At 38.7% G+C, this 27,976-nt stretch overlaps 2 protein-coding genes across 2 annotated transcripts in view; one reads left to right on the top strand and one right to left on the bottom strand.

Annotated features, from left to right (window-relative positions):
• Positions 1 to 2,772: 2,772 nt before the first annotated feature.
• Positions 2,773 to 13,389, bottom strand: sumf1 (sulfatase modifying factor 1). Its single transcript, XM_020923227.2, has 9 exons — positions 13,073 to 13,389; positions 9,370 to 9,543; positions 8,082 to 8,156; positions 6,333 to 6,415; positions 5,202 to 5,324; positions 4,719 to 4,833; positions 4,415 to 4,528; positions 4,273 to 4,332; positions 2,773 to 3,782 (listed from the first exon to the last, which is right to left on the bottom strand). Exons 1-9 carry the CDS (start codon positions 13,319 to 13,321, stop codon positions 3,681 to 3,683), a joined length of 1,095 nt encoding a protein of 364 aa, XP_020778886.2. The 5' UTR covers positions 13,322 to 13,389; the 3' UTR covers positions 2,773 to 3,680.
• Positions 13,390 to 14,164: 775 nt separating this feature from the next.
• LOC110158704 (inositol 1,4,5-trisphosphate receptor type 1-like) overlaps positions 14,165 to 27,976 on the top strand; it is a 264,915-nt gene continuing 251,103 nt past the window's right edge. The window contains 2 exon segments of the mRNA XM_055160081.1: positions 14,165 to 14,637; positions 24,084 to 24,195. Coding sequence (XP_055016056.1) covers positions 24,104 to 24,195 — 92 coding nt within the window. The 5' untranslated portion in view covers positions 14,165 to 14,637; positions 24,084 to 24,103.

Raw genomic sequence — 27,976 nt, 5'->3', positions numbered from 1 at the left:
ACTCAAGGCGGAGGAATCAAGGACAGGTTTTTTATTAGTATAGCGTATCGCCTTTCGTTGTATTTCTTGTGTTTTGTACTCTCCAAGATGGCAGCTGTAATAAGCCTACGGTAATTCTTTATAATTGCTATATTGCTGTTTTTGTGGTGCAAGTTTGATTGATTCTATGCTAAAGCAACATTATGTAACTTTTACTACTACATTTAATATGGAATATGGAACTGTATTTTTTTTTTTTGATTAGCCTTTACTGTCCTCTCAACTCACCAGAGTTTGAAATGTATTTGACACCATGTAATGCACCGACTTACTTTTATTTTTGACATTTTAGTTTATTGTTATGATTTTGTCACAATTTTAGTTTCTTGTCTTTTTTTTTTGTAATTTTTGTTTCTTGTAATTTTGTTTCTTGTTTTTTTTTTGTTTGTTTGTTTCTTCAAATTTTTGTTTCTAGCTTTTCTTTTTAGAATTTACCCTTTGTGATATTATACATTTTTGTTTTTCCTTTTATCAACCTTTTATTTACCATGTAGCTGTAATGATGGGTCGATGGATAAAATATTGAAATTTGCTGAGATTTCGAAAAGTATTCATTTACTTCCTTAAAACTTCTCCAAAAAAATTGCTGTTTTAAAACCAAGTTCATATTTAGATTTTGGTTTCGCTGCACAACTTTGCTACGATTTTTCACTCACACTTTAAGGAGCACAAGAGAAGATTTACATTTTATTTTATATACTACACACTGGTATCAATATCCGATCAATATTGCAATACTAGACCCGATACTACCTGGTATTTGATCAAAACGGACATCTCTGCGATCACCCATCAAAATGAACTCAATTATTTCAACGTTCTGCCATCATATACGGAGAAAAAGTTACCCTGTGTTGCTTTAGAGTGCATATTTAACAGCAGGCCCACAGGCTCCTCTTGCTAATTAAGTAGAAATGAATGTTTCTTTTGCTTCTGTGAAACAGTTTTTTGTGCACTGATTGAAATGAAGTTCGTGAGAATTTCATGGGAAGCTGACAGCGGTTTGTTGAAATGAGGACTGAATGTTAGCGACTGTGGAGTAATGTTGTATCAACTATAAATTTGGACTTTTTCTTGTTTTCCTCATAGAAGTAAGACTTAAGTTTTGTTTTTAAATGTAAAATTAGACGTACAATTTCAATTTAATGTTTTGCTTTCTTCTTTAATTAAGGTGCACTAGGAATTATGTTTATTGATACTTTGCAGCTGATGTCATCAATACTTCTGGGGGGATGAAGCTAACTGTAGGCACTGCTCTGTCTGAAGCTCCATTACTCAAATTAGACTTAAATCTGATCTTTGTTTGAACATAATCTGACCAGAAAGAACGGATTTAGTCAGAAATACAAAGGCGAGCAGATTTGTGCTGTTAAACGAGTCCCTCTCAAACAGGATGACCAGATTTTCAAAAGCCAAAACTGGGACATACCTGGGTTGAGATGGTTGGTATAAAGAAAATTAAATGAAAAGAGTGCGTAAAACATTGTGCATTCTCATGTCAGTCATGATCTGAGGGGCTTCTGATGCTGCATTTTTTTTTTTTTTTGCTTTGTCATTCGCAAACACGGTTTTCTGTATTCTGGCTAACAAATGACGATTTATGCTCCTTGTTACTGTTGCCAGGGATTAGATTAGTCAAAAATTGTGATAGTCCTGTTTTAGTCCTGGTTTAAACCTAATGTAGTCCTGGTTTAGACCTGATGTAGTCCTGGTTTAGACCTGATGTAGTCCTGGTTTAGACCTGATGCAGTCCTGGTTTAGACCTGATGCAGTCCTGGTTTAGACCTGATGCAGTCCTGGTTTAGACCTGATGCAGTCCTGGTTTAGACCTGATGCAGTCCTGGTTTAGATCTGATGTAGTCCTGGTTTAGATCAGATTGGTCAAAATAGAGACACCAGTTTTTGGTAAAAACTGGGACAATTCACTGGTTTTGTATAAATCTGCTGAGACAAGGGACACAGGCTCAAAACTGGGAGTGTCCTGGGTAAATAGTTTAGTCACTCTCATCTTTTTGCTGAAAATCTCCTAAACAGGACCATGAACACTCAAATTCATCAGAGCATTGTGAAAGTGTGTTGTTTAAATCCATTTTGTAGTTTTCAGACAATTTTAAGACGTTTTTGGCAGCGTTTGCTAATCATGTGTGTATTGTGTCACCATGGTAACTACTGAAAATTCCACCCTAGACATGCATGCAGTACCCCTCCAGTATGATGTCACTGCAAAGTATCAGCTTCTTTATTATTGGTTAATTATGTTAATTATTATAAGCTAGAGTTATTTTGTTGATTGATTAGCTGAGTTCTTCCTGCTATAACATGTAAACACAATAAATCAAAATAAATTCTTTTGGATCATTTTGCACAATATTGTTCTTTCATTCTCACATTTACATGTTATTTAGAGAAGTTTTAAATATTTCAAAATCCACTCTCTGAAAATTGCACTGGACCGACAGCGGATAGGTTTTTAAATGTGAAACTAGGTCAGAGAATGCTGCATCATTTTTAAAAATGTATTTCTTATTCTGTAAAACATTTTGAATTACCATACTCTGTGTACATGTTGTGCTATACAAATGAACTTGCCTTGCCTTACATCATCAAATTCTATGTTGAGAAAATGCACAGCTTTTTATACACTGAGAATATACTGCCATCTAGAGGCAAACCACTGCAATATATTTTATCTGTACGGCAGGTCAAAAGAATATTAGCAATCGAACCAACAACCACAATTGTATAAGGAATTTTAATCATTATTCTTTACAAAAATACATTATATTCTACAGCAACAATTTGTACCCACTTACATTTTTGCAGTGTATCAAAGAAACTAATTTAATAAAGTTCATCTTAAATAGGATTTTATTTTGTAAAATAAATGTAGAACATTTCAGAATAAACATTTCAGAATAAACATTTAACATAAAGGTTCATTTCCACCAATCCTGCCATACTCTACTCTCCTGCAGTCTGGAGCGTTTCCATTAGTAATTATTTACCAGAATCGGGTTTTAAAAATACTACTGGTCCCTGATTGGTCAAAGTGCTGGATGTGGTTTGTTGTGAGCAGTTTCCATGGATACAGCACCATTATATAAGTGGGGCTGAGCAGAGCGGAGCAGAGCAGAGCAGAGAGATGCTGCTGGAAAAGGGGCTTAAGATAGTCACGGGCAGATGTTTCCATATGGTTCTCACCCAACAATGTGTGATTGATTTAAACTGTATGTTCCTGACAGTTGCCTCTCTATGGTCCTCATGCAACATGTTTCCTAAAATATATTAGTCATGGGTTTCTACTTTCTTTTTAAAGATTTGTTTTTACTATTCAAAAGATATAATATTCTGTTGTTGTTAATTACTGTAGCAAAGTTGATAGTTTTTTCATCTGAAACCCAAGGATATATCATTCAGTCTCAATTTATTCATAAATCTCTGTAATACAATCTGTGTGTGGGCTAAAAGGCAATTTCCTAAACTAGAGGTATTAAAGATCATTTAAACGTCTAGTTTAAAAACAGATTTTAGTATTATATAGATATTGTATTTATTAAAAATGTCCCTCTTAGTTCCGGGTTTGGCAGCTGGACAGGATTTTGTAAACAGTATTCTCAGCAGCAGAGGTCAGAGGTTAAAGGTCACCTTTGGTCCTGGGACACACAGCGAAAGCCCAGATTTGAAGAGGAGCTATCTGGAGTGTTCTGACTTCTGGCTGCACATCTGTATCTGTAACAATACGACTGAAAACACAGAAAACACACAAGTCAGAGTTAGGTTGTAAAATACTGTATTTTATTAAGGCACCTTTAAAAGTGCAATCCTGCTACAACAAAATGAAGAAAAAATTACCTACTAGCGCAAAGAAAAACTATGCACATTAAATACTGAGACCCAAATATTGCTCCAGCTGCCACACATTGAACAGTGACTTGATATAGTAATTATGATGACAGGCCTAAAATAAACTTGTTTGATCATAAACCTCACAATTTACCAATTTTCATATTGTCATTTATATAGAAAAATAAATTAAGTTAATTTGATTCATTTCCTAGCCCTAATCCAACCACTTGGTGCTTGTGCTTCTTTCACTCCCTGCCCAAGAGTGCAATGGCTCATTTAATGTGTCCCGCCGTCATGAAACAAAGACTGTCTCCTTTTGTTTAGCCAAGTGAATGTCTGTGTATATATAGAAGTGTAAACTGAACAGGTTCAGGGCAGTATCATTACCTTGTGACACATGTAGGAGCCTCCTTTCTTCACCTTGTCTGAGCCAGATGTAGGACCAGTCTGGACATAAGAAGGAATGCATTTCAAATAAGAATAAAGCATAAAAGAAGAAGGATCCATGTGAGAAATGTAATCTCCTCACAGGGTTGGTTTGTGCGTCTGTGGTGTGATGCACACTCCACCAGTCTGAGGTCCACTCCCAGGCGTTTCCAACCATGTCGTACAGACCGAAGCCATTAGGAGGAAAAGACTTCACCTGCACAATATAAGGTCATTTGAGGTCTAAAAGAAAAAGTGCTTATAAACACATCACCACGAATAATTAGAATGCAAGCAAAGTGTTCAGAAATTGAGCTGTTACTGTGGAAAACTGCAGTACATTACATTTTTTATATTTATTCTAAAAGTTCTGATGTAGTGCCTTTAAATGTCTGGAGTTTTCTTACTGGAGACGTTTTGACAAAGCCGTCCTCTCCGGTGTTCTGTGACGGGAACTCGCCCTGCCACAGGTTTGCGTAGTGCTGTCCTTTTGGAGTCAACTTGTTCCCCCATGGATACAGTCTGAGGGAACACAACGAATATGTTTACATCAGCACATCACACACCATATGTCTGATCATGATCTGGAGTTATGAGATTGCAGTTCCTGATTCCTGTAATCTGATTTCTTTCTGATTGTTCACATACTTCAATTAAAGAGAAAAGATTCAAAATTAAAGCAGTTATTTGAAAATGTATTGCGTTTTATATTTAAAATATAACAGGTGTTTTTGATATTCACATTTCTTTTCTGTATTTAAACACACCCCAAAAATCAGATCTAATTAGTGGGTTATGTGGTTGTTGTGGTTAGCAGACCTTTGGCCCTGTTTAAATAGTTTAAGTTTAACAGATGAGTGGTCTGACAGTGCACTGAGTGGTCCCTGGACCTGTCTTTGAGTCCTCCCCGGCAGGCGCACTCCCACTCGGCCTCGGTGGGGAGTCTCTTCTGGAGCCAGGAGCAGTACGCCACAGCATCAGCCCAGGACACATGCAGGACAGGATGATCCAGTCTGGGGGTACAACAAATTACTTTTTTAGTTTATTATTGACAAATGGTACACAATTTAATGGACCTTACACTTACAAAAAACTGCTGAATTGTAGTTATCCAGTTAAAGCAAAACTAAAGTTCAGTGATAGAGCTCCCCCTGCAGCTCCCTTAAGGGAATACACTGTGAGGAAACACACCCAAAAGCCTGTTCTGTCTTTTCTTCTCTTTCAGTATAATCAGAAAACATTGCGAAATAAATAGAAAACATGTTTTTCAAGGACAATTTTCCCCGGGTTGGAGTGGGTCATATTGTAAGGCTGATTTTCTGCACAGAGACAGCAGAAGGAGATGGCTCGCCCTCTTCAAACACAACAAAAATACATATTTAACCATCACCATCATGGACTTACAAAGAGGTTTAATGAGGCCAAAATGTTACTTAGTTCTGCTTTAAGTTTAGAAACTTGTATAAAACACAACGGACTCCAGGCACTCCAAAGAAGTAAAAAAAAGTATATTTTTCCTCGTGCAATATTTAACTTTTTTTACTTCTTTGGAGTGCCTGGAGTCCGTTGTGTTTCAGTTTTGATCCTTTTTCCAAGAGCACCCTCTACCTGCTCCCACTGATTAGAACATCTGCAGCAAACAGCCACATTTTTGTTCTTTCTTCTTAGAAACTTGTATATTTATTTTTTTACCTTTGTTTCTGTGCTGGCAATATATGTCAGTAACAAAATAGACGGATAAAGAAATTCTGAATGACTGTATTGTTATGGCAACTTAAATGTCATAATTAAGGAAATGTGACTTATTCGTAATATGTCATTTAAAGCTACACACAGTTACTTTTCTGGTGAAGGCTCCCCAGCTGCTTGGCTCCATTCCACAGTATGGCATTAGAGTTATTTATCTCCATGGAGACAAGCAGGTATCGACACCAGGATATATTACATGTCAGAATGTTTAATGCCATTCTGTGGAACATTCCAGACAGAGCAATAAAAGCACCTTTAAACCAGATATTTACCTTTCTAAAATGTCTGAGTCTTTCCCTTCAGGGTGTCTCCAGTTTGCCCCTTTCACCGGCAACCACCAGGGGGCAGCAGCCACCTAAAAAACACACAACCAAACAGTCAACCATACAGATATTTGTTAAAAAAATGTTTGTGGGTGAGTTTATAGTAAATTTAAATGATATAATTTGGGGAAAACAATCACAATCGGCCCTACATATCAACACAAACAAATCGGCAGAGCGTATCGGCCATAGGTTTTCTTAATTGTAAACAATGGGTACCATCATCGGCCATGGCAAAACAAAAAACAAAAAAACATATTGATCGATCTCTAGTAACAAGATTCTAGACAAGATAAAACAATGAAGTAATTATGTCAATGAAAAATACTAATACAAATACAAGATGCAACGTTTTCTGATTTTCCTGATCCTATTCCCACTTTCTGATCCACCAGACAAGATGAAATGGAGCTTTAAATCCCCATCTGTCTGGACTTCGTGGATGGTTGAAATCCTGCAGTTACTTTTTCAAGTCCCTCTTAAAAAACGACATGCCTAAAACGTCTCAGTGAATCCTCCGTGACAGAAACACATTCACGGGTTCTTGAGGCGAGTTCTTGAAATACTTCCTGCTGACAGTGCGTAGAAAATATGACTTTTTAGACAGTGCACAGATCATAAAGAAGCACGAAGATGAAAGAAGCCATAGGTGTTTAATGATAATAAGACCAAGGGAATTCACTTTTGAAATATATGGCACCAAGATCTAACGAGAAGTACTACACCTACTACACTGACCACCTGCTTGTCTCCATGGAGTTGGACGCAGCTCCATGGGGACAGCAGTTGTGGCAGAATGTTCCACAGTATGACATTAAACAGCTTTCCTTACATTTATTCAATTACAGATGGTTTTATAGCTCAAAAATATTAAATACTTAACAAAACAAGGATTCTGACTGTGAGCGGGTCGCCTCTCCCCAGATCTGACCTGTAACCTGGTCTGGTCTCTATGAAGATAGCCCAGAAACCTGATTGATCTAGAGAAGATCTGTGTGGAGGATTGGGCCAAAATCCCTCCTGCATTGTGTGCAAACCTGGTGAAAAACTACAGGAAACGTTTGACCTCTGTAACAAACAAAGGCTACTGTACCAAATATTAACATTGATTTTTTTCAGGTGTTAAAATACTTATTTGCAGCTGTATCATACAAATAAATAGTTAAAAAATCATACATTGTGAGTTCTGTATTTTTATTTTTTTTTCAGATTATGTCTCTCACAGTGGACATGCACCTACGATGAAAATTTCAGACCCCTCCAATGATTTAGTCTGTCTCCATGGAGCTGTGTCCATCTCCATGGAGACAGCAGTTGTGGCAGAATGTTCCACAGCGTGACATTAAACAGCTTTCCTTACATTTATTCAATTACAGGTGGTTTTATAGTTCAGAAATACTTAAATACTTAAAAAACAGACATTCTGACTGTGAGCGGGGTAGCCTCTCCACAGATCTGACCTGTAACCTGGTCTGGTCTCTATGAGGATAGAAAGGTTTAATGCCGTACTGTGAAACATTCCAGACAAAGCAATAAGAGAAAAGCATTTGACAGATCCATTTAACACACATTTAACGTGTACAAATATAAGTACGCAGTTTATTGCCTAACATTTGTACGTACTAACTCAAGTCAAAGTGAAATGCACAGGTTTGAAAGGCATGTTTTTACTAAGAAAACTAAAACAAAAACACTCACCGCTTGGCTTATCTCACTCTTGACAGCCTCGCTCAGAATTCCCTCAAAGACGAATGAATCTCCAAACTTCTCTGCCTGGAAGATTCACGGAGGAACAGATATTCACAATATAAGGAAGGGAAAATACCACACTAATAATATCTATAATGAAGAATGTAAACACGTTCATTTCACGTGATTTAGTTCTGTTCACATGTTCATTCTACAGCCAAAGCAAACAATGTAACTGTGTGTGTGTGTACAGAGTGTCCCAAAAACATCTGACATCATTTCAGAGGCCAATAATGTTGACAATTCTTGTTGAAATAACCTCAAATTCTTACAGAATATATATAAACAGATCAAGAATTTATATTTAATGTTTTATTTCTGTTCTGTTTTCAGGTTGAGCTGATCACTCCCAAAGAGAAATCATTTTGTGTCTTGGAATCTGCTGTACACACTCACCCAAGACTATGCAGCTTCATTGCAACATTTGGAAAAACTTCACCAACTGACCAACAAATTTGAACTTGGTACCAAAAATTTAAAGAGGATGACTGTTTATGCAGGACTAAAGGATCACATACGCGTGCGAGCAGATTTCAAGATGAGTTAGGGCAGTGAAAAATATGGGTAAAAGATTAAATCTAATTTTTTTTTCCCGAAATAATCAAAATAATTTTTTCTTATATTGACCAATCTTAATTTTCCACTTAATTTTGTTTAGGCTTTTCAAAAACAAAATAAATAAGGCTTTTATTGCAGATTTCACGAACATAAATGATTTACCATTTGTCTGCACCATTAAACATATTTCAGTTTCTTTCTTTAATGTCTGAACTCCAAAGCACATACTTTTACAGACAGAGGATTGGTTGTAGACCTCCTGGTTAAATAACCCCAACCATATCATTGACAAGCAGACATGACTGAATCTCTCAAGTTTCTGGCTGTGTCTCATTTCTCATTTCTTCCTTCTCCTTGATTCCTCTCCTTGATCCTCCATTTTTCAGCTGTCAGTCAAATGTGTCATATAAAGTGGTGTTCCAAAGAAAACCACAGAAGGAAGGAGTAAACCTGAGGGAGGCTTCAGGAGCAGACACCAGAGAAAAAAAATCTAACTTTATTGGTCTCAGTGAGGAGTTTAGATCCTCTCTCCTCACTGTGTCTCCTCTGTGAGCAGAACTTCTTCACCCATTTCCTGCAAAATCGAGGAGAGGAATCAAGGAGAAGGGAACGAGGAAAGAAATGAGAGGCGGTTGTCTTCTGGTTTCTCTGACCAGCCCTAGCAGTGGCAGCAGACTACCTCAGTGACGTAGCGTGTAGCATTGACAAAGCTCTGGAACTGTCTGTTGGTGACTTCCTGGACGTCCATGAAAAAGGGGTCTATGTGGACGAGTCTCTGAGGCCCCTCTCCATCTGCGAGGATCCCCGGACTGTCTGTGCCCATCAGGAACTCTCCCCCCGGAACCAGGACCATCTGAGAGGGACACAGCAGAGTGCGTGTAACAGATTTGTATGATTCTCAAATTTTGATTTAATTTGGGGGATTAAGATGTGTGTAGAATCCCTCTTCCAGGCAAAGGACAAATTCAGTATTAGCATAATCCTTCAGTCAGCATCATCACTCATGAAAGGCGTAAATGATAATGTTAATATGAACCACACTCAGCTGGGCCTAGTCATCTGTACTAACAAACACAAACTGTAAACAAGTAGATGTGTTAGTTTCAGAGTAGTTTCAGTGTAGTTAGCTCCTCCTGCAGACAGATATAAGACAGTGATCACCAGCGTCTGACCACAACAGCAGAAGCAGCTTGGATGTGAAACATTTTCCACCTAAATAAACGTTTGTCCAGTTGACAACTTGAATTTCTCATTTGCCTTGGGGGATTAATAATTATTGTAAATATAAAGTATAGTTTTACATAATCAAGAAGCAATTTGCAATGAAAAGTTGAAAAATATGCTGAAAATTACAGGAAATAGAGAGTTTAAAACACATTGATGACATCACCCAAGGTAGAATTCAATCCAAAACTCAGGCACAATTTACATGCAAGAAACTTTTTTTTTTTCTGAAACACGAAACATGATTTCAACTAAATAAAAGAGCTTCATTTGTATTTGTCAGACATTAATTTCTGTGTACATTAGAGGAGCTTTGCTTTGTAACGAGGGGTGTGCAAAAATATAAAAATTTCGATATATCGTATCGTTTCATGTGATGATGCAGTATCGATATCGTGGGCTGCTGTAAAGATATATCACGAGTATTTTTTGGTATATTTTACTAAAATATTTTGTTACAGCTACAGTTTTGTTGCTTGTTCAGTGGAAGGAAACTTATTTATGCGACACATTTGACATTTTCACTGTTTTGATGATTAAAATGTTTGTGTTTCATATGAACTTTGCACAAGAAGTGGTTTAACAAACACTTTTAGTATCACAGACATGATTTAGCCTTTATTTTTTATTGAACTGTATTGAATCGATTTGAAATATATCATATCGAATCGAAGGTGCACTGTATCAAGATATGTATCGTATCGTGGTCGATGTATCAAGGTATATATCATATCAACTTCTTAATGACACCCAGTCCTGTATGTAACAGTTATGGAATTCCCTAGTGTGATGTCACTATTTCCAATCAGGAAGTAAAATTGTAAACCTAAAAAATGGCCAAATTGGGGAATAGAGTGTGAATGTTTGTACAAAAATCTTCAATATAATGATCTTAGCTGTGTTTTAGTCAAATGAGTCATCTAATCTGTCCTAGACATTTTAAATAATGAGGCACAACAAGCTCAACACAAGAAACTCTAGTAAAGATGCACCATGTAACTTTTTAGGTAAAGGTCTGCCATGGAGATGCTGGAGATGGTCTTGCCAGAAATGTTCCAGAGCACTTCATTAAACTTATATATCTTGCATGTATTCAGTCGGAAGTGTTTTCACTGCTAGAAAAAGAAGTCTTCTTGCTGTCCACAGATCTGACCTGTCAGTTGGTTTGGTGGTTTTACTTGCTTGTCTCCATCTACAATAAATACCTTTAATGCCATACAGTGGGACATTCTAGGTAAAGCAATAACATCTCCAAAAACAGAGTAAATTCTTTAGTCACTCCCTAAAATGCAGGTGACTCCATACCTACTCCTTCTTTCACAGCTCACAGTCCTAATAATGATAATAATAATAATATGACAATGGTTTCCTCAAGGCTGGGAACTGCAGTCTGGCCCTGGAGTACAACAGACTCAATGAATCAAATTCTAAACAATTCACAGTCAGCAGAAATGGACCAAGGACAGCTCAAAATAACTGCCTGAAAAAGAGTGTAGTGAGAGGACAAGAGCTAAACTAGAATAATTAGGATCACTGAAGTATGAAAGGAAAAAACTAATGTAAAGCTCTTTCAGATTTTAAAAACAGGAGGCTACTTGTATATTTATTACTTACTTTTCTTTATTTCTTTACTTTTATTTTTCTGTATACCTGTTACTGGCATTTCTACACTTTGCCCAATGACCAGGGACTAAAGTTGGCCAATAACATTTTTATATATCGTACAGGGCGTCCCAAAACATTTGACATCATTTCACAGGCCAATAATTTTGGTAATTCTTGTAGAAATAACCTCCAATTTTCACAGAATTTATAGAAACAGATCAAGATTTTATACTGAATGTTTTATTTTTGTTCTGTTTTCAGTTTGAGCCGTTGACTCCCGAAGAGAAGTCATTTTGTGTTTTGGAATCTGCTCGCACAGTCACCCAAGACTGTGCAGCTTCAATGCAACATTTGGAAAAACTCCACCAACTGGCAAACAAATTTAGACTTGGTCCCAAAAATGTAAAAAGAAGGCTGTTTTTGCAGGGCTAAAATGCGAAATGATATAATTTTTTGGGACACCCTGTATAACCTGTTAATTATTAATGAATGACTATGTAATAAAACAAATCTACAAATCTGTTGAACTGATCACAGTGAAATAGATTATTTAATTTACTGTCATTAAACTTCCATTATTGACGTTGCATAATTGATGATGACATTATTTTCTGGTAAACAAGTTGTATTGTATTGTGTATAACTAAAGATTTCCTATGTAACTTTACTGTAGTGTCCTCCATCTGCTTGTCTCCATGGAGATGTTATTGTTTTGCTGGGACAGTCCCACAGTAAGGCATTAAATGTACCTTTTGCGTGTAGCGTATTGAGGTAGAGGTGTTGTTAATGCTAAAAAAAAAAAAAAGAAAAAAGAAAAACATTAATTCTTACTTTGAGCAGTTGCCTCTTCACAAACCTGACCTGTAACTTGGCCTTGAGGTGAGTAGTTTGTCCAAATGAAAATAGACTTTAATGCCAAACTGTGGAACTTTCCAGATTCCAAAATTTCAAAACTTATATCAGGTTATTCATCTTGTTTTCAGATTTATTATCTACTTACTAGTTCTGAGATGCTTACTTCTAGTCTAGAGGTCGTTTATTTTAAGAGAATTTGTCAAATAAAATGATCTTGCTGCATGAACAGATCATTTCACTACTTTTAAGTCACTTTCTGATTAATTGAAGTGTTTATATCTTAATTTTGGCCAAGCTTTTTTGCAGTGGGTTGGTTGGTAATAATACAATTGTGAAACGAATGTGTAATTAAGAAAAACTGTGCTGTTCTGTTCATTCATGACAAACATGTGAGTCAGTACAGTCACATTTTCTTTGTGTTTTGGTCATTTTTAAGCAGCTTTTCTGTATTTTACCTAAACAAATGACAGTTTATGCCTCTTTTTAAGGTTGGCAGGTTTCAAATTGGTCAAAGATAGGGACACCTGGGACATTTCTTGGGACAAATCACTGGTTTTGTATAAATCTGCTGGGACAGGGGACACAGGCTCAAAACTGGGACTGTCCCGGGTAAACAGGGACGTCTGGTCACACTAATCTCCATTTGGCAGACACCCCCAACCTGAAAAGTTACACAGTGCACCTTTATTATAACTTACCTCACTGCTTTTCTGTTCAGTGGTGGGATGTTCCGTCAGATTTTCATCCACATGTTGGGAGTATTTGACAGCCGGGTTCTCCGTGTCTCCGCTCTCCTCCGGATCTGCGGCTCTTTTCAGGTTTCCACAGCCGCAGCTCGATGCTTCTGCCCGGGTTTGACTTTGTGACTCTGCCCCGCACGAAGCATCCTGACAGAGGCCGGAGTGTGCAAAGATAAGCGCCAAAAACACGAGAAAAGTGCGCAGCATCGTTGTGAAAGTGCTCAGGTTGTGCTCATGTTGTTGTAAAATACTTCCGCATTGTCACGTGGTCCGTCAGCTGGGTGAAAAATTTAACTGTTTCCTCCCCGGAGAGAATAAAAAAGTGTATTTATCATAAAATAAAACAAAATAAAACTGGTAAAATGTTTTATGAATTTTGTGACAGAATTACTGTAATTTTATTTTTTATTATTATTTTTATTTATTTATTTTTAATGAATTTATTTATTATTATTATTATTTATTATTATTATTATTATTATTATTATTTATTTATTTATTTTTATTTTTTTACCGTTTTACTGTTTACTTCGATTTTATTAATTTTTACCAGTTTACTTACAAAATTAAATGAAAAAGAGTCAAAATTGATGCTCTTCAAGCAGGTTTAATTTCATTCTATATTTTTATTTTCTTTATTTTATTAGTCTATTATAAAATGAAGCTAGTTCTACTATTTTATTAGGCCATGACATGAGTCATGATATAAAATTACTTATACCTGTAATTAGTTAATCAAAAAAAAAAAAAAAAAAAAAAAAAGGAAAATGTGAAAAGTGAAATGGAAGGTTTGGTGTCTTGATAAAGCATGTGTTCTAAAATAAATACTTTTTTTTTTTTTTTTTTTTTTTTTTTTTTACATTGGAATTACAAGTAATATCTAATGATAGCAATGCAATATAAATATAAAAATTAAATCAAATAAAGGTCCTGTGACAATATCTGATTTCACCTTTTATAAAAATATAACTAAGATTTACATAGAAGTGAGTGAAAGATTTACAGCACAGATGCACACAGTTAATCATAGCCTGTTGTGTCCTATAATTCAATAGACAAACATAATACAATTAATGTTAAGCTACAAACAAAACAAGTACTATAACTTAATTAGCACACACATAGTAGAAACAAAGCACATTTTTAGCACACATTTTCTGTTTCCTTGGTGACGGGTTGGAGTGAACATCATTTCCCAGACATCCCCAGTCCGTCCGTGCGCTCTGCAGCCAAGAGCGGCACAGCGCCAGAGAGCCGATCCTGCGCCGAGTCCGCGCCGAGTCCGGGGGAAGATAGCGCCTGTTCAAGTCAAGCACAGCCGAGGAGCGGGCACGGGCTGCGGGCTAACACATCTGCCATCCCCCGCTGTACGACCTCCGGACAACCCTGGAACTATTACCACCGCGACACCGAGAGATCCAACTCCTCACACGCCGAGGAAGGAGTGAGAAATGCCCGCGTCCTAGCTCCTCCGTGTACCGCTGATCTACAACTGCACATCCGAGGGCTTTGCGACGAGCGAGGTAAGAAAAAAAGCAGAAGTTTTGCTCGGTAACTTATTTCACATTTTCTGCAGGCTACGCCATATTTAAGCTTTGCATCTAGTTAAAAAGAGCTCATTTTTGTTCCCAAACTTCACTTTTACTTGGTATCGATGAGAAAGTGTTAAAACTGGTTCTCATACATTACTAAACATCACGGATGGTTGAACAAATTTGACACACGCCTGTTTTTGTAAAGACTTCCACTTTTGTGAACATTTCACGTGTTGAAACACTTTTATCACTTGTAGCTGTAGGCGACTGCACCGGGCTGTGTGCTGTACTCTGTGCTTTACTCTGAGCTTTATGTAACTTTCTGCTGCTTGTGTCAGACTCGTGCTTGGTGCCAGTGCTTTCTTTCCCACACATTAAAGCTACCTGCCACTGAGACAGGTGCAGGTGCATGGAGCTTAGCCACATTCTATTATGTGTCTGCTGGGCCTAATTATTAACTTGTCCATATTAACTCAACCATACAGTGTCTGGGATACTCACTGTAATGGGGTATTATCATTCCAGTAGGTCAGTAATGTTGTGGTCTTCATTTGGCACGCTGTAGGCCAACTTTTGTTATAGTTTAGACTTCTTAAAGACACTGTTGTAGAAGTTTTCAGCTTGTCCAAGAAAGGGTGGAAATAAAAGGCTGAAGACCAAATGGATGTCTTAAGCAGGAAAAGTTTATTTATCATCAATAATAGAGGCTGAGAGGGATTTGAAAAGTCAACATAGTATGATTTCAAAAGTGAACATAGTTTGATCTTTGAGTGTTCAAGCCCCTTTACTCTGCTTCCTGAGGAGGAGGTTTATAAAGCAAGTGTGGTGAGACTATGAAGAACAGTAGACACCAGTTAGACACTGGTTGGACTGGAGTAATATGCCACAACTGAGATACTAGTATGTCAATGGTACGCCAAGGGAAGATGATCATGTTATAACACAGGCATAGATCATGTTATAACATAGGGATAGATCATGTTATAACATAAGTATAGACCATGTTTTAACATAAGTATAGATCATGTTATAACATAGGTATAGATCATGTTATAAAATAGGTATAGATCATGTTTTAACACAGGCATAAGCCCTATTTGCACGGGATAAGTACAACCTGGGGACGTGTGGTAATTTGTAAATTACTGCCCCATGTCTGTGTTACTTGCAGCACATTCGCACGGGTTAAGCGAAGTCCGTAAATTATTCTGTTTTACTAATAGTACAACCAGATATGTCGTAACATCATAACATCATATCGGCTTCTATCTCTTTCACGACTAGAAAGAGACTAGACCAGTACTAGACCAGGTCTAAACCAGGACTGGATCAGGACTGGTACAGGACTGGACCGGAACTAATCCAGGACTGGTATAGAATTGAGACTAAACCAGGACTTAAGCAGGACTAAACCAGTGTCGATCTAGCGGGCTGAGTTGTGCAGATCGCTCCTCTTCCCTGGTTCTCAGTGTCGATCTAGAGGGCACTAGATCTACCCCGATATAGAGGATATACTGTAGCCTAGCTAGTTATTACTTAGTTATATTATTTAAAATGTTCCTTAGCGCTTGCTGCACCACATGTCATCCAGGCCATCGTCCTGTGAGAATTGTCTCTCTTCTTGGACTTCTTCCCGTTTCTGCAGATCGGTTTACATATAGTGCAATACAGGGCCGTATTAGAATTTGCCCCTAAAAAGATCAAAACTGCTAATCCAAATTTCTACCGCAGCCTAAATATTCAAGCCGGAAAGAGAGAGAAAAGGCGTGAGGCAACTACCACAACAAACACTGAGATGCAGATTCGCACGGGAGTAGTTTTATCACCAGACGTCTGTGTTTGGCGAAATATAGTAGGTCATTTGCGGTGTCATTTTTACTTTACAAATTACAGACATGGCGCAGTCATACGGGAAGATCTGAAGAATCCTCCTGAATTATTACAATTCACCAAAGGTCCACAGGTCAAACTAATCCCGTGCGAATAGGGCTTTAGATCACGTAATAACATAGGTGTAGATCATGTTATAGTTCCTGTGAGTACCGGTAAACTGCGAGATGTACAGAGAGGATAAATTACTTAAATTCTCTTACAGTATGTACTATGGAACATTCCAGACAATGCAAAGCGACAGGTGGCTAATCCTGAACCACGTTACTAAAGTGACTAAACTGCACTTTTAACTGTACACAGTGTCTCCTCAAAGAGACTACGGAGCTCATATGTATGCTCATAATTCTAACATGCATAATATTAATAATATAATAATAGTAAAAATGTATTACTCTAAAATAATAGGCCTGTGAGCACTCTTTGTTGCTTTACGATCTCAGACATTCTTCTTTCATCTCAGCCGCCTTGGGGCAGATTTACGGTAGCAAGGTTGCCAATCTCCTCCATCAGCTCCCTCCAGCCAATAATCATTCCCAGCACAGATACACGAGGGTGGTGTGAATGTGTCTTGCTCAGGGACACCTCAGTAATATGTACTGGTCAGAGGTGGAGCATTGTTTAGACCTGGTTTTAAATTATCTTTCATGTTTCTCTTTTCACTTCTTCATTTTTATACCAGCTTTTGCCCTGAGTTAAAGGTTGTATGGAGGATTTTTTTTTGTTTCAAATTGTCAGTGAAATTGTCATCTTTCACTGATAATTTTAGTTTCAAATTGTCATTGAAAGATGCAGCAGCCTTGTAATTATAATGACCAAAAAAAAAAACAAACAATGAAAATCTGTCAACTGTGGATGTAGTGAGGCCAGATAAACATCAGCCAATAGAAAACAAGACTGCCTCATTTTCTATTGGCTGTTAGGTTGTCAATCAAACTCCCTACATTTCTAGTGTAACTGACTCGACAGCGCACGTGGATTATGTGCTTTATGCAGCGGTTCTTAGAGGCTTTTTCAAACTGTAGCTTGCTCGCAATTCACACAAAGTTTGTTGCGATCGCGGATGAGAATCGACGACCAGTTCGCCGCAAAAGAAAGTTCGGTTTTTGAGGTGGCTGAAAGAAGAAGAGAAGGGGAAAAGGAGCGAAGACAAACTGAGGTGATTCTTGGAGATTCAGTGATGGCGCAACTGACGAAGATGAAGGGTCTAAAAACTGACGCGTCGGTCGCTAAAATATTTCTCGACAGGTCACTTCAACAGTAATTCTGAACGTGCACTGGATGTAAACAAGCGTGATTTCTATAGTAAAGAGGTGGTGTCACGCATGCACAACATTTGAAAAAGGACTGTCGCTGTATTTCACTTCCCTTAAAAAAATCCTCTATACAACCTTTAAGCTCCTCTTAATTTAGCCATACCTCAAATAAATACACTCACTTTGACACTTGAATAATGCGATCACACGTCTCTGTAGGCCTAGTATTGTCACACTGCAATCGATGGTGTATCACAGATAACAGAAGCAGACTTCCTTTTAGTCAAATGACCAGCAGAGCACCTGTGGGGGAGGCCTGTCTGTCAACATGGTGCTGCCAGGGACTGGAACTCAACTCCACATGTCAACTAGAGTTCACTACACCGAGCACAGAGCAGAGCGATGGGGGGGCATTTCTCGTTGCAGTTTGTCTGAAAAGTATTGTGATTTGTGATTGATGATAATATTGGTTAGTTAATAAGTTTGGTTCATCAGCAACATAACTTAACAATTGGCGTTTTATTATTAATCCTCTCCAGGCAGGCGTTGCAGATTTGCAACAGCTAAATTCCAAGTACCTACTTACTCCACATCCATATTATATGAGCTTTTTTTACTCAGGAGCCTTTTTTCCCATCCATGCTGATAAACGTGGACGATGCAGACTGTGCAAGAATGGCTACACGCAAACGGCCTGCCAGAAGTGCAAAATACTTTTTTTGTTTACAAAGGATAAAAAAGTCAGAATTGTATATTACTACCCCATATTATAATTTTCCCCAAATATCAGATTTTTCCTGATACTAAAAATTAATTTGAGCCTGAGAGGGTTAAAGGTGCGTTGTGTCACTTTTCTGGTAAAGGGTCTGCCACCTGCTGCTTTCACCACACACACAGAGAGAGAGAGAGAGAGAGAGAGACAGAGAGAGAGACACAGTGAACAGAGAGAGAAAGAGATAGAGAGACACACACACTCAGACATACTGTAGAGAGAGACACACAGAGAGAGAGAGAGACAGGAGAGAGGCACATAAAGAGAGAGAGACACAGAGAGAGAGAGAGAGAGAGAGAGAGACACATAGAGAGAGAGACACACACACACACAGACATAGAGAGAGACACAGAGAGCGAGAGACAGGAGAGAGGCACACAAAGAGAGAGAGAGCGAAAGAGAGAGAGAAACACAGAGAGAGACAGGGAGACAGAGAGAGAAAAAGAGACATAGAGAGAGACACAGTGAGAGAGAAACACAGAGAGAGAGAGAGACAGGAAAGAGGCACAGAGAGAGAGAGAGAGAGACAGAGAGAGAGAGACATAGAGACAGAGAGAGAGAGAGAGAGACACAGTGAGAGAGAAACACAGAGAGAGAGAGACAGAAAGAGGACAGAGAGAGAGAGAGACACAGAGAGAGAAAGAGAGAGACACGCACAGAGGGAGAGTGAGAGACAGAGAGAGAGACAGAGAGAGAGAAAAGAGAGAGACACAGTGAGAGAGAAACACAGAGAGAGAGAGACAGGAAAGAGGCACAGAGAGAGAGAGAGCGACACAGAGAGAGAAAGAGAGAGACACGCACAGAGGGAGAGTGAGAGACATAGAGAGAGACAGAGAGAGAGAAAGAGAGAGATACACACACACACACACAGAGACAGAGAGAGACACACACACAGACATACACAGAGAGAGAATGGGACTGTGAGAGAGAAAGGGGTGGGCATAGAAATGAAGAGAGACAGAAAGACACAGTAAAACAGACGAAAGAGACGGACAGAGAGAGAGACAGAGAGACCGGGGACAGAGAGAAAGATGGAGACAGAGAGGGAGACGGAGAGAATAGGGGTGGGGCATACAAATTAAGGAACAGAGAGACATGTGCATTGTGTAACCTTTCTGGTAAAGGGTCTGCCACCTCCTGCTATCACCTGGCAACCATGTCACCATGACGACGAGCAGGTGACAGACTCTCCTCCAAGGACAGTTCTACAATCAGATACTACAGCAATGACTTACTATTGATTTAGGCAGCATTATTTGTTATTATGAACCTAATCAATAAAACATGGACACTATAATCGTTGTGTTGTGAATAATAGAAATAATGTCCAATCAGAATGGACAAATAAACATAAATTACACAAATAATGATAAAGTGACTGTGACAGTGTAGATGAGGAGGTGACCGGGAGTTTTATGGGTTGAGGGGTCAAAAAAGAGAATTAACCCTCAGCAACTGTTGATTAGGCCTGTAATGATAATCAATAAATCAATAAATCAAATCATTGCATAACTTTTAACAAGGTCAATAACTTTTCCGCCTGCGATAATTTCTATTTGCATGTTTGTTTGTTTTCCTCGTCTTTCTCGCTCTTACCAAAGAGACTGAATGTCAAAAGCAGGGGTGTCAAGACTCATTTTGGTCCGGGGGCCATATCCTACGGAAGCCGAGAGGGGTCACAACAAATGCAAACGCCGCAACAAATACAAATGCGACAACACAACAAAAAGCCACAACAGAAGTGACTGTTTTCCAATGGACCGATCAAGCGGCAAGTGAAGAAGAAGAACTACAACGTGAAACGAATAATAAAACAATAAATTACTTTTATTTACGTTTCCAACTTCTCGTTCCTTTACTTTTCACATTGTAGTTCTTCTTCTTCACTTGCCACTTGATCGATCCGTCGGAAAATAGAGTCCCGCGGTTACTTCCGTTGTGGCTTTTTGATGTGTTGTGGCTTTTTAATGTGTTCCGGCATTTGCGTTTGTGTTGTGGCGTTTGTATTTGTTGCGGCGCTTGCATTAAAACAGAGTCCCGCGGTCATTTCCATTGTGGCTTTTTTTGGTGTGTAGTGGCTTTTTGTGGTGTTGTCGCATTTGTATTTGTTGCAGCGTTTGTGTTTGTTGTGACCCTTCCCGGCTTCCGTAATATCCAACCTACTTTGATCCCAAAGGGGCCGGATCAGAAAACTCATGGCATATATATATATATATATATATATATATATATACCCCAAAAATAACAATAAGTTCAAATATTTATGCAGAGAAACACAAATCTATTACAGAAATCTTTTTTAATTGATGAACTCTTTCTTTTATAAAATATTATAATATTACGAACAACCTGAAACTTTAAGAAAAATGCAATTTCAACACAATGTTTTAACATGAACTTGTATGTAAATAGGAATAAGTCTGTTTTTCTTGAAAAATCCTGCACTTTGCTCCACTTTTCTCATTTTGGACATTTTGCTGATGAGGGTGTCACGATCAACAGTCAAAACGATCGTCCTTTAAGAGCGTTTGGAAAGAGACAAGTCTTCATTTGTGCTGCTCTGGTGGGAGGGGCCACGCACAGAGGCGCTGGAGACGCTGCTATGATAAACACCACAGAAAATTAACAATATTTTAATAGAAAATATAATTCAAATATTTTAGTAGAAAATCAGCCGAGGGCCAGATTAAAGGTCTTGGAGGGCCGGATCCAGCCCCCAGGCCGTATGTTTGACACCCCTGGTCTAAAGGCTTCTGTCACTCTGTACTGACTCCTCTTTTCTCATCGTAATGACGCTTGAACAAACGTCACCCACCGAGTTCAGCACCACTCAAATGAAGCTCGTGAGGTGAAGTTACAGGACCGAATTTGAGGCGAGGCTTTACATTATGAATAGGATTTTCTGACAGACAAAATAGCGAAACAGTGAAATGTAAAGCGGGTTAATACGAACATTTTAAGACCAAAATGCCGAGGCTCACAGCAGCAGTTACAGAGAGAGGAGCCACAATATTCCAATGCAAATCAATGACTAAATTAACTTTTAAGGGCATTTTTTGTTACAGACACATAATCCATTTTATTGGTTGTTTTGGTTGTCTTTGGTTCAACAATGGCTTCTTCAATCAAGTGCATTTTTGTAAACAAGTCTTTGCTGTGAGCCAGACTACATTAGCCTATTCTTATGTGAACAAGTCTATTACATTTAGGCCTATTGTTTTTGTTTGTCTTACAGTTCCTGTGTTCAATGTTTTTTAGAAAGTCAAGTTTATTGATCTTTGAAAGGGTGTATTTGCATTTTTAGTCCATTGTCATTATATTAGATGAAACTGGTCTCAAAATGTCAATAGTATCGTTTATCGCAGTAATTTATTGGTCAATTAAATGTTTTAAATGAATATTATAATTGTACATCCCTTGTACTTGCCCTGGTCCTTGTATATGGTCAAAATGTATTTGTTTGGAGGATAAGCTCCTTGAGACATCTCTCTCTATCTCGTTTTCGAGGGGTCCTCATAGTTACAACAACAAAAGACAGATACAGTAGGGCAGACAGGAGGATACAGAAATTCACATAAACATCAAAACAATAAAATCAACACAACCACAAACACACAAATTTGAACAAAAACCTAAGACAGAGTTCAAAGATAATCAAAAAATACACCAAAATAAACTACAAAATTCAGCAAAATGATCAAAAACAATGACATCGGTTCTGTAAAGATTGAACCAGAACATTTTTAAATGAAGGGACAGAAGTTAATGCTCGAATCAGTGAGGGAAGGGAAGATTGTTCCAATCAGAAGGAACTTTATATTTAAATGAGTGTTTTCCTATTTGTTTTTTTGACTCTTGGGACAACAAAAAATATCTGATCTGTGTGACGTAAACTGTAAGAGGATCAGAATGGGAATTAAATATTGTTTGAAATCTTCAGGAGAACCGAGGTTAATGCATTTAAAGATAAATAATAACAGTGAAGTTGGTGTTGGGAGGACAGAGTGAGCAGCACAGCTGGTGATACATCGTACAGTGGTGAGTTCTGAAGGGACAGTGGAGAATGAATCTGCACAGACTATTTTAGATAAACTTTGAGTGGTTGGAGGATAGAAGTTGTGGTATTTTGATAAATGACATCACAGTAATGTAAAATGGTAAGAATTAGTTGTGAGATCATCTTTTTCCTGACAGAAAAGCTAAAACAATTGATGGACTGATAAAGTCATTTTAAACTGTATGAAACTTGGTTTGTAAAAGCTTGTCAAGCATAAACCAAGATATTTACATTTATCAACTGCTATAATTGGTGATGAATCAGTAAGTGTCAGATTTATATCATTAACAGAAAAAGGACGGATTCGTTTCTGAAACAACAAAGTATGATTTAGATTCATTAAGTAGTAGTTTGTTAGACTGTAGCAATAATTGAACAGTATTAAAGTCATGTTGAATTGAGGATTGAATATCAGTAATATTAGCTCTGGATCAATAAATGACTGTATCATCAGCATGGAGTTGGATATCACAGGCTGTGCAGGCAATGGGAAGGTCATTAATAAAAACAGAAAATAAAAGGAGACCCGGTGAGGAACCTTAAGGCACACCTCTCTCTATTGTGGAAAAATCTGAAAAGCTGCCTTTAAAGAAAACACATTGTTGGTGATGATGAAGATATGAGTTAAACCAAAGGAGAGCGGCCCTGTCATTATCCAGTAGCAGATAATGTTCGACCATATAAAAAACTTTGGTGACGTCAATAAATAAAGCACCAGTTAACAGATTATTGTCAAAACCCGAGAAAATATCATTGGTAAATTTTAGTAAAGCAGAAGTTGTTGAGAAGTACTTCCTAAAACCGGACTGAAATGAAGATAGAAGATTATTTTTAGATAAATATTCAGACAGCCCATTTTAATCCTCAAAATAGGTGAAAATGTCAAATGTGTCACATGAAAAAGTTTCCTTCCTCTAAATAAGCAACAAAACTGGAGCACTGAAACTAAATAATTTGGTAAAATATACCAAAAATCAATCTTGGTGATATATCTATAAAGCAGCCCAGGATATCGATACTGTATCATCATATTAAACGATACGATATATTGATATTTTGATATTTTTGCACAGCCCTCTTGGTCTATACTTTGCTGGGGTCGCTCCCTTTATGGAGGAGTATAATCTTTACACATTTCCACGCAGATTTAACCTCACACGATCTAAAAGACATGTTGAACAGATCAGTCAAAGGGGAGCGAAGAACATGGGACACAAATTTAATAAACTTGGCTTCAATACCATCTGGACCAGTGCTACTGTGCAAAGAGAGCCCATTTATGGCCTGGTGCACATCAACCACGCTGAACATTTGAAAAGAGAAAGTGCTGCCAGTGGTCATCATATTATTAAAAAAATACAGAATGAGGAGGGGACTGCACAAGTATTTGACCTGTTTTTTTCTTGGGGTGGACTCAGACCTCTTTAATATTTTGGATAACGTTCTGTCTCTGTCCCAGTGTCCCATCGGCTGTGAACCATGTCGGATAAAATGTCCAGTTTCCTGCACATCGGGGACATCTGCTCCCTGTACGCCGAGGGCTCCACCAACGGCTTCATCAGCACCCTCGGGTGAGTAATCTCCTCCAACCTCCTTCTTCTCCTTCTGTCTTTACGGGTTTTTCTCCTCCTTTCCTCCCTCTCTCCTCCGCTTCTCCTCCTTCTCTCTGGCTCTCGTCCACTCCTCTTTCTCTGTGTCTTTTATCCTCCCTCTCTCCTCTGTTTCTCCTTCTCTCTCCTCTCCTCTTTCTTTGTGTCTTTTCCTCCTCCCTCTCTCCTCTCCTCCTGTCCTCCTCTCCTTCTCTCGTCCTCCCCTCTCCTCCCCTCTCCTCTCCTCTCCTCTCTTCGTCCAACGGTTTCATCAGCACTCCCGGGTAAGTCCTGTCCTCCTCTCCTCTCCTTGTCTCTCACCCTCCTCACTTCTCTCTTCCTCCTCTCTGTCCTCTTTTCTCTCTCCCTCTCTTCTCTCCTCCCTCTCTCTTCTTCTCCTTCACACCTCCTCCTTTTTCGCCTCCGATGGCTTCATCGGCACCTCCAGGAACGTCCTCTCCTCCTCTTCTCTCACCTTCTCTCTCTTCTACTCTCCTCTCTATGTCCTCCTCATTATTATCTCTCTCTTTCTTTTATCCACTCCTCTACCTCTGTCCCCCCTCCTCTTCCTCTTTCTCTTCCTCTTCCTCTCCTCCCAGATGCTCCTATAGGTAAAAGGACTCAGTATGTTGTGCACTGTCTTTGTCTCATTAAAGAGGGCGTTTGTCTTTTGGGTGATTATTTGTGGCTGTTAAATCACAATCACAGTTTGACAAATGGTTCAAACGACGAGGCCGAAACTGTGAACGTTTGCTTTTGAAGTGCACTCGGGTCAGATTTACACAACTCTCCCTCTCGTCTGTCTGTGAGAAAAAAAAGGAAGTGTGCCGCTTATGCTGATGTACAGAGGAGTGTGAGATGAGACGAGGGTTAGAGTAGAGGGAGAAGAGAGAGAAGGAGAGAAATAGAGAAGGAGATGGAGAGACTGGGAGGGAGGGATAGAAATACAGAGAGAGAGACAGAGAGAGGAAATTAGCCATGCTGGCTATAATCTTTATATATTTACGTTTTTAATGTTCATTAATATGTGCTGTCCCTTTACAAATAAATACATAAGAACAAGAAATAAGAGAGAAAGACAGAGAAAGAAACAGAGCAAGAGAGAGAGACACACAGAGAGAAACAGAGAGACACAGATAGAAAGAGAGACACACACAGAGAGAGAGAGAGACAGACAGAGAGAGAGAAAGAGAGAGAGAGAGAGACACAGAGAGACACACAGAGAGAGAGAGAGAGACACGGAGAGAGAGGGAGAGAGAGACACACACACACAGAGAGAGAGAGAGAGAGACACAGAGAGAGAGACACAGAGAGAGAAAGACACACACACACAGAGAGAGAGAGAGAGACAGAGAGAGAGAGAGAGACAGAAAGGGACACAGAGAAAGAGAGACAGACAGAGAGAGAGAAAGAGAGTGAGAGAGACAGAGAGAGAGACACATAGACAGAGAGACATATAGAGACAGACAGACAGTGAGAGACATACAGAAACACACACACACAAAGAGAGAGAGAGAGACATAAACAGAGAGAGAAAGAGACGCACACAGAGAGAAGAGTGGAAATACACATGGATGGACAGAGAAAAGAGAGAGAATGGGACTGTGGGAGAGAGAGGGGTAGGTGTAGAAATGAAGAGAGACAGAGAGAGACACAATAAAAGAGACGACGAAAGAGAGATGGACAGAGAGAGAGAGAGAGAGAGAAAGAGACAGAGAGACATACAGAGACAGACCGAGAGTGAGAGAGACACACACACAGACATACAAAGAGAGAGGAGTGGGAATACAAATGAGTGGACAGAGAGAAGAGAGAGAGAGAATGAGGCTGTGGGGGAGAGAGGAGTGGTTATAATAGAAATGAAGAGAGACAGAGAGAAACACAGTAAAAGAGACGACGAAAGAGAGATAGACAGAGACAAGGGGACAGAGAGAAAGACAGACAGAGAGGGAGACACAGAGAACAGGAATGGGGCATACAAATAGACAGAGGAAGGAAAGGGACAGAGAGAAGAGAGAGAGATGGAGAAAAAGAGAGAAAGAGAGAGACTGCAGCACCTCTGTTTACAGCTCGCCCACTCCAGCATCAGGACCCCGCTCCAGACCTCCAGAGCCTCTCGCCTGAAAACAACAAAATAAACCAGACACACAGCGGTACCGTGGAAAACAGCAGGGCTCAAAGTCGATTCTCTATAATGTGATCTACAGAAAGCATTGTCCAAATCCTGGCAGAGGCATTGTACTGGTCCCAAGCCCAGATAAATCCATACAGACTTAAAGACACAGACTCCTAATTGCAGAATGGTTGAATAGAGGGTTTAAAATAAATAGCACATTTAGCCTAGAGAGGAGTAATCTACTGTCATTGTAATTGTCAAAAGTTCTGTTTGTGCTGTTCCCAAGCCTGGATAAATGGTTTACTTTAGTTAGAGTTTGGACACATTGTGCTTGTGTCTGCTCTGTAGTTTTAATCTCTGACATCTGTGGTACATTCTGTTATAATCGACACATTTTAAATCATAATATTGATCTAAAACGACTAAAAGAAACACATTGTCTGATTTCCACGTGATGACAACAAAGAGCTATGTGTGGACTAAGAAAGCTTTCAGAAATATTCGTGTGCATAGAATAGAAATCTGTGCATATTTGGCTGTAGTTGAGCATAAAGTAAATATTCGTAAACTGTCAGATGAGTTCAGTCTTGATCTCAATCGATGTTTCTTCTGTTCAATAAATAATGCCTGTGAAGTGATGTTATATTTTTGACAGTTGAGTCGCATCTGTGAATTTGTATTTGTACTGAAGAAAGTGTAATTGTACATTTTCATTTCATGATTGTAATTCTTGATGTCGTAGCTTTTCAGTTCGTATTCTGATGGATAAAATACACACAATGCATATTATGTACGACTGGACTCATTCAGGAGTTTACAAATATTTATTTTATGCTCAACTACTCCCAAATATGCACGGACTTCTTAGCCATACTGGTGCCACCTAGTGCCTTCGCTCAATTTCATTTCTCTCCAGCAACTCGGTCAGGAATTGGATGTTACGACCCAGCTCTGCTAAGGACAGGGATGTAACAAAAATAAAACCAAGATGTAAAATGGAGTAAATTAAATAATGTTTAATTAATGGGTGTAAAAGGTAAATTAACAAAAGGCTAAAATATGCAGAAAATAACCTAAACTAAGAAACAAAACAACAGAATAAACTGAGTTTTGAGCCACAAAAGGGCTCACGCAGGCTTATACAAAACGAGTGATTAACAAAGGGACACACACTAAACTAAAACACAAGTTCTCCAAATTAAACCACATAACCCTACAAACAGAATCGAGTGACCAAATCAAAAAAGGCACAAAACAGAACTACACACACAAACACAAAATGGCAGACTGGCCACCAAGACCCGCAGCCCTGAACAGGTGCAGGTAATCTTTTTAGATTAGGTGGCTGCAGGTGAGGTGGGCGTAGACATGCCCCACCAATCACGAGCCAGGACTCTCGCAGCAGGAATCGAGGTGTTCCACCAAAATGATTTAAAGCACACAAAATAAATTACAAATTAAGGCCTGGGGCCGTAACATTGGAATACAATAGATAGTTCGCAAAAACCTCAGAAGTGTGAGTTCGGGCACCAGCCAATCAGCGAAGAGTCATACATTCTGTGTTGTCAACGATTCCCGAGATCGAGAATTTAAAGTCGGAACAAAGAGAATGTTTGGTGAATTTTATCAAGGGGAAAGACGTTATTG

This window comes from Boleophthalmus pectinirostris, unplaced genomic scaffold, assembly GCF_026225935.1.
Source record: "Boleophthalmus pectinirostris isolate CB_2022bp ecotype Guang Dong unplaced genomic scaffold, ASM2622593v1 HiC_scaffold_3, whole genome shotgun sequence".
NCBI lineage: Eukaryota > Metazoa > Chordata > Actinopteri > Gobiiformes > Gobiidae > Boleophthalmus > Boleophthalmus pectinirostris.
This window is presented reverse-complemented; position numbering and strand designations above follow the sequence as displayed.